Source organism: Lolium rigidum, chromosome 4 (genome assembly GCF_022539505.1).
Source record: "Lolium rigidum isolate FL_2022 chromosome 4, APGP_CSIRO_Lrig_0.1, whole genome shotgun sequence".
Classification (NCBI taxonomy): Eukaryota; Viridiplantae; Streptophyta; class Magnoliopsida; order Poales; family Poaceae; genus Lolium; species Lolium rigidum.
In genome coordinates, this window is record NC_061511.1 from 89688307 (window position 1) to 89695703 (window position 7397).

The window sequence follows — 7397 nt, forward strand, 5'->3', positions numbered from 1 at the left end:
CAAAAAAAGCTTTCTAGCCCCCCTAAAGACCTGCTGAGCTGTTTGGTTGATGGAAGTTAAATTTCCAGTTTTTTTTTTTAAAGGAGTCAAATCACAAAAACACGGTAAAGCCCCCTATTGGAGTTGGAGTGGAATAAAACTGGGCACAAGGCCCCCCGTGCGCGAAACACCAAACACGCCAAACCGCTTCATCGTCTCGAACCTTCTCGCCTCCCTCCCCTCCCCACCCTAACCCTCCCCACCCCGCCCCGCCGCCGCTGACGCCGCCGTCTACCGCCGATCCCACCTCCGCTGCCCCCGATCTCCGCCGCCTGCCGAGATGGACGATAGCTGCGCGGTGTGCGCCGACGCGCTTGAATGGGTGGCCTACGGGCCATGCGGCCACCGCGAGGTCTGCTCAACCTGCGTCGTCCGCCTCCGCTTCGTCCTCCAGGACACCCTCTGCTGCATCTGCAAGACGGATTGCCCCTCCGTATTCGTCACCAAGGTTTGCCGCTACGGCCCGACTCGATTTGATCCGTTTATTGACCTGTGGCGGGGCTGGATCTTGGGTTCGCTGATTGCATAGGGTTTCATCGTACTTGGATACGCATACTTGCTAGTTGACTAGATGGCTGTTGAGTTTATTTTCTCGATTATTTGGATGGTGAAAATTTCAAGTAATAGCACGAATGTATGATGCTCTGATGTCTCGTCTCCTAACGAGGCAAGTTTGTTCAGTCTATGGATTGGTTAGGGCAAAGTTGGGTTACAAGCCTATCTTCTGGTCCACTATGCAGGACGGGAAGCTGTTTTCTTACTATCGTAATCATGATTCACTAGAATTTTGGTTTGCCTTGTGGTTGGAGATTTGGTTCTCGGAGTTAACTGGGAGCCATCGTTCTTGTATTTTTAATTTTTTATGTGTTGTATGGCATCGCACTAAGTTCTGTTTCCTGGAGGCCTATGGGACATCCTTTTGCATCCATGTCGCTGATTAAGTGCATTTATGTTTAGAGTAGATGAACATCATGGATTCTTTTTTTATAACTTCATGGATTCACCTTCATCTTTTAACTTTCAATAGGCAATGGGAGATTACACCAGGGTGATCTCCGATTTCTCTGTTTTGCCCACTGGGGCAGTTGAAGGAAAGGTGGGGGAGTACTGGTACCATGAGGATACAAAGGCATACTGTGATGATGCTGATCAGTATAATATGATAAGGGCCATGTGCCGGCTTTCTTGTAGTGTATGTGACAATGCTGAGGATCAGATTGGTCAGGGACCGCAAGCAAAGCGCAGAAGCAGGTTCAGGAGCATTGATCAGCTTAAAGGACATTTGTTCCATCAGCACAGGTTATATATGTGCAATCTTTGCTTGGAGGGGAGAAAGGTGAATTTCTTGACCACATAATGCTTTCTTACTCTATTATGATGCTAAATCTGTATGCGATTGTTATCCACTTCATTAGCAAAGTTAGCATGAAAATCAGAAAATATTTGCCGATGGTCTAGCTTTTTTTTTTTCTTAACATTTTTCTTACCATTTTTCGGTGTGCCCCCTTCTGTTTGCGTATGTACAGTACATTTAAGGCCAGGAATTTATTGGTACATAATTGTTGATGTTATTGTTGTAATTTTATGAAGAGTAGAATCTAAAGGCTCAGAAGTTTCATAATTACTTGTTGGTTCTCTTGTAGTGCTTTTGCGTTGTGTTATGACTCATGAGAGACTATAAAACTTGGTAACCAGTACTTACTTGGTCAGCTCATTAAACAAGGGATATAATTATATATACATGGAGAAGTGAAATCAGCATTTCATCCTGCGAGTATGAGGGTAGTTAGTGCTTAATAGATGGAGCGACATCATCTGCCTTTGGGAAATGAAGATATAATGGCAGGCAGATAATAGTTATAGTTAGTTTGTAGATGGAGCAACGGCAGCTGCCTTTGGGAATGAGTTGTAACAGCCTTCAGCTCTGTAGAGAGGAGGTGCGGCGCCAGCAACTTCTGGTGCTAGAGATAGAAGAAGTGAAATTGTTTTACTGGTTTTCTTGTGTACTTTACCTGATAATCCTGAGTGCTTGCCCACTTATCGATCAAATATATTAAACACTCGTTTATGCATACTTGTACCCAGCTCCGTAATTCTTGTTATGAATACTTTGATCCATAAATCTTGTTCAAGGACACTGAGACCTTATTCCTTTTCCCAATAGCAGAGTTAAACTGTGCCCCAACTGTTATTTCGTGTAACGTGACAGATAACACTAAGTTTGTCAGAAGCATGGTAATTAGGTATTGAACATTTGGAATTGTCAGTGTATGTCTAATTATCCTTACCCATGTATGCTACCTGTCACAAAGTTTGTCAGAAACATGGATTAGGTATTGAACATTTGATTTTTCAGAAATATGTAAGCTACTTTTAACATAGCTAGATATTTGTATCCTACATATTTGTATTTCGCATAAACCGTTATATCCTTATTGATAAATTGTTTGCAGAGACATTTTGAGTAACATGCAACCTGAGAGGCATGTGGAACATTCTACTCATATGATATATAATTAGGAGTCAGAGTTGATCTTTTTTCTGTTGCTAATTGAAGTTGAGGTTGTTTCTATATTATATGCATTTTGACACACAGCATGCAGTGTAAAGTAATAACCTAATAGATTATTAGGATAATACATGCTATTTTATCCTCAACTTATGGACAACTGATGAGTTTTAGAATAGTTTTCTGTTTAGCCGCGTGGTGTCTGACTGCTAGTTTTGATCACTTTGTGCCATTCTATACAGAGTAGGTGAATCTTGTGAGATCTTTGTATTAGCTAAAACTGAACAGAATCATGGCCTAATTTTTTCTCACCCCTTTACCTTTTAGTAGATATATTTGAAATATGATGCTATGTTATTATTTCTCTTGGGATCCCGTTTGCTGAACTACTTGATATGCTGAGCAGGTATTCATCTGTGAGCAGAAGCTTTATACAAGGGCACAGTTAGCTCAGCATACAAAAACAGGTGACTCCGAGGTGGATGGCTCTGATGAGGTTGAACGCGCAGGTTTTACAGGACACCCAAGTTGTGAGTTTTGCAGAAATGCGTTGTATGGAGATAATGAGCTTTACACACATATGTTGAGAGAACACTATTCGTGCCACATATGTCAAAAGTAATTTTTACACCTTTGTCCTTCTCTATTCTGTTACTTCAAACTTCTTAAATGTTGCTGACATTGTGATCGCATACAGGCTGCATCCTACACGGTATGATTACTTCCGGAACTACGATGATTTAGAGGTATTTGTGACTTGTCCAAATTGATGAATCCAAATCTCCATCTCTTATTGATTTCTATGTTTCAAGCCCCTTTCTTCTGATCTGTCACTTGCTCACTCATTCTGATATATGTTTCATTTGTTAATCGACTCAGATGCATTTTCGTAAAGATCATTTCCTCTGTGAAGATGAGGCATGTCTGGCGAAGAAGTTCATTGTCTTCCAGAGTGACACAGAGATCAAGGCATGTTTATATCAAGCTGTTATTTTAGTAGCATTAGTGTGTATAACTACTATCGTCCCGATCACTTTATATGCCACTGGGTTACTTGTGTTTTTACTGACTTACTAGTTAATTTCTACAGAGGCATAATGCTATGGAGCATGGTGGGCGAATGTCTCGTTCTCAGAGAAATGCTGCACTTCAGGTTTGTTCATGGTCTCAAGACCTCTTAATTCCTTCACTTCTTTGTTTGTGCTTTATCTCCCCCACTTTTTTTAAAAGTATGCCAGTTTAGTACCAATATCATTGTATCCATTTATATTGCTCTAGACTAAAACATTTTAATTTGTCATTGTCAGATACCTACCAGTTTTATATACCAAAGAAATGAGCAAGATCAAAGGCGTGGCAGGGGTAGGGGTCGTAATGCTTACCATGGCAGACCTGACAGGGATTTCTCATTGTCTGTGCGGGATGGCAGTACAACTGCAGACCATGGCCTTGGAAGTCGAGTTGATAGTATTGCAGGGCCTTTGCAGTCATTAAGTGTCAGTTCTAGTTCGGGGCGGACAGAAACTAGCCAAAGCTCAGCGAATGGCCGTGTGCTTGAACAGTTGTCTTTTCCTCCTCTTCAAGACCAGGATATTCCTGATGCTAGGATGGACGCTTTTCCTGATGAAACCTCGTTTCCTGCCCTTTCAGAGCAGCAATCAAGGTATGCGCTGGCTCTTAATCAGAGCTCAAGGGGTTCCGCCAGGCTTGGTGATGAATCGTTATTCCCTCCTTTGCCTGGGTCAAGTAACAAAGGTTCTGCTTCGACACAACAGGGGCTGCAAAGTCTTGCTAAGAACACACTTGCATCAAGGCTTCAACAACGTAGTAAGGGCACTGTGAAGGTACTCAATTCTGCTCGGCCTCGAACAGCTGAGAATCCCGAAATAGTACCTAATGCTTCAAGTTCCACCCAGACCTGGCCTACACCTGATCAGGGGCTAGTCCTCTCTGGTTCTCAAGTTCGGATTGGAACTCAATCAATAAGAGAAAATGGGGTCATGCCACCTGCGTCCAGCGGCTCAGCATGGAATTCCGGAGGTCCAAACAAGATGAAGCACTCTGTCTCTACTCCTAATTTTGTTTCTGGTGGGCCCTCTGTCCAGCCATCATCAAGTACAGCTTATGGCAATAAAAACCAACTGCCACAACAAAGCAGCCAAACTTTGCCTGTTGTGGAGGATGTTCGGCAAGCCAATAAATCCCTGGTTGAAAGAATGCGTGCTGCTTTAGGAATGGATGAGGATAGGTTCTCTGCGTTTAAAGAAATTGCTAGTGAATACCGTCAAGGCGTCATTGATACCTCAGAGTATCTCTCGTATGTGGAGCAATTTGGTATATCACATCTTGTTCCTGAAATGGCTAGGTTGCTGCCTGACCCTCGGAAGCAGAAAGAACTTGCTGATGCTTACTACACCAATATGCGCTTTAAAAGCTTCCAAGAAAATGCCAGTGGTGAAACCATTATTACCTTGAAAGAGAACAAGCGTAAAAATAAGGGGAAGGGAAAAACTCCTGATACAGAAACAGTTCCTGCTAAGGATGTAAGTGAATTGCTAGCTGATAGCTTTATGGACACTGTAAGGAAGCTTCAGTCAGACAAGATGGCTCAGGAAGGTGAGGCTGCGGTACTTTCAAAGGACGATTATCGATCTTCCAAGGGAAGGATCCCACTAGCTGGGGGGTCATCATCTGGTAATATGAGTCTAGACGGTGATCCTGGTGCCATTTCAAAGGTGTCTGGAGCCAGCAGAGATGTGAGCATGGGAGGAGGGAGCAGCAGCAGCAACAACAGTAAACAATCGAAGAAGACGTCAAAGTTTCTCAGAGCTCGATTAGGTGATAATTCTCTGGCTACGCTTGATTTTAGTCGTCCTGATATGAGCCCCGAGCGACCAGAAAGGGAGTCACAAGGCCAACACACTGGTGTGCCTGTGCGAGGTGTTTGGAAGAATGGTGCAGCACAGAAGCTGTTTTCTAGCAATGGAAGGAAGTAAGTTATTTTTGTGCAGATGCTGTTTGATGCAAGCTGGTTGACGGAGAAGTGCACATTTTGTGATCTGTGGTTAACTGCTTTGAGAAAACGTCTTCTGCGTAGAAGACCGTGGTGGTTGAATTGAGTTCCGTTTTGTAATGGTTTCTGCTGGTTCAAAACCTAGAAAGTAAGGATGAAACTTGAAATAGTCACTGCACAATGCCATGTTTGTGGTTAGTTATACCTTGGTCGAAGCCATTGGTAGGCGGTATATTACATGAACTCTGCCAATGATTTTGTGACTTGCGTAACTTTGATTTCACTTTCTTTTCAGGCTGCTTGACTTTTGTAGGCAGGTTCCTGTATATTTACTGTATGTGGCAAGAAACTGCCACGTGACTCTGGATTCATACAAGCTCCAAATGCAATGCCTATTTTATTTTTCATTTACTAAATAATCATCTGTGCTCCACTACTCCAGTAAAATAGTTTCTTCTTCTTTTGGATGTTTTGGCTGCTTAAGTGAATTCAACAAACCAGAGTATAGGAACATGAATGTGCAATTCTTTTTCCTTGCTCGAACTTCTGTAGACAAAGTTACACTCTGCAAACATTTGCAAGCATTTAAGTATTTGACCAGGTCTAGTAGCAACAGATCTCCACAGTTTCTGTACACACCATGTAACAGTTGAGTCTCTCGCTTTTGCTCAGCAGGATGCTACTCAGGGGTAGATGTAGATTAGGTCCTATTTACTGTTAAAAATAATTGAGATGTAAACGAGAGAACTGAGAGACAAATGTCTTATTCCATTGATAATCAACATATACAAGGAGAATGGACACGTATAGGGATGCGTCCGTATGTGGGGTGTGGGTCCCTATGTGGGGGTGTGAGAAAAAGGACACGATGCGCATAACAAACAGACGTAGAGAAACAACATGAAGATTATCCCCTTAATTATTCTATTTTTAATTAAATCCTAATGCTTTCCCTAATTCTTCCTTGTCTATCAACCATCTTTGGAATAATCTCCTCCATGTAAAAAATATGAGGAGTGTTGTAGGATATGATGTTAAAATTTCTTCTTCAAACCCAATAGGAAAATAAGAATAAAATGATATAGCATATAATTGATATTACCTCTTTGTTAACTCAATATGAAAAAAAAACTTGTAAAAGGGAAAACCCATTGAGTTCAGAGAATAATATATTTTGTGTGCGTATACTTCCCTAAAAGTCTGGGTGGAATAGACAGAAAATATGATATATTATCTTGTGTTGATATTATCTCATTAAAACCTTGATGTGAACCTCTATAGTAAAAAAAAGTCATAGAGGGAAATAGAGTGTAATATGATGCTTTAAACATGAGTAGTTCAGAAGATACTCTCTTATTCTTGCAAATTTTTGAAGCTGTTGCATACCAATTCCATGAAAATATTTCAGAAATGTTGAAGTTGGTACAGACTTCGTCTACAAACCAACAATATTTTTTTTGACTATTTACTGTAGGGCAAAAGCCCCACACCCTCCCTTTTATTAAAGAACTAGCCAAACCAGCTAGATCAAGATGAGTTTAAACAACACTAAAAGAGCTATGAGCTATAGCATAAAAGAAAGAAAGAAAAAACCTAAAAACTAAGAAAGACTAAAAAACAGAAGAAGTACAATCAGTGCAGGTTGGAGATCCAGTGTAAAATCTGAGCTTGCTTGTTCTCCTTGAACCTATGAGCATGCAATGTTAGGTCTTCCACAAAATTCCGACGCCAGACAGCAAACCTGGGTTGCACATTCTCAAAAACCTTGGCATTTCTAACCTTCCATATATGCCAACATGCCAAAGCCACCACCTCTGTAAAGAAAAAATGTCCGAA

At 41.4% G+C, this 7397-nt stretch overlaps 1 protein-coding gene across 1 annotated transcript; it reads left to right on the forward strand.

Annotated features, from left to right (window-relative positions):
• The first annotated feature begins 271 nt into the window (after nt 1-271).
• Nucleotides 272-5980, forward strand: LOC124649496 (E3 ubiquitin-protein ligase ZNF598-like). Its single transcript, XM_047189118.1, has 7 exons — nt 272-487; nt 1067-1375; nt 2955-3166; nt 3246-3294; nt 3428-3517; nt 3639-3701; nt 3856-5980. Exons 1-7 carry the CDS (start codon nt 320-322, stop codon nt 5542-5544), a joined length of 2580 nt encoding a protein of 859 aa, XP_047045074.1. The 5' UTR covers nt 272-319; the 3' UTR covers nt 5545-5980.
• Nucleotides 5981-7397: the final 1417 nt, after the last annotated feature.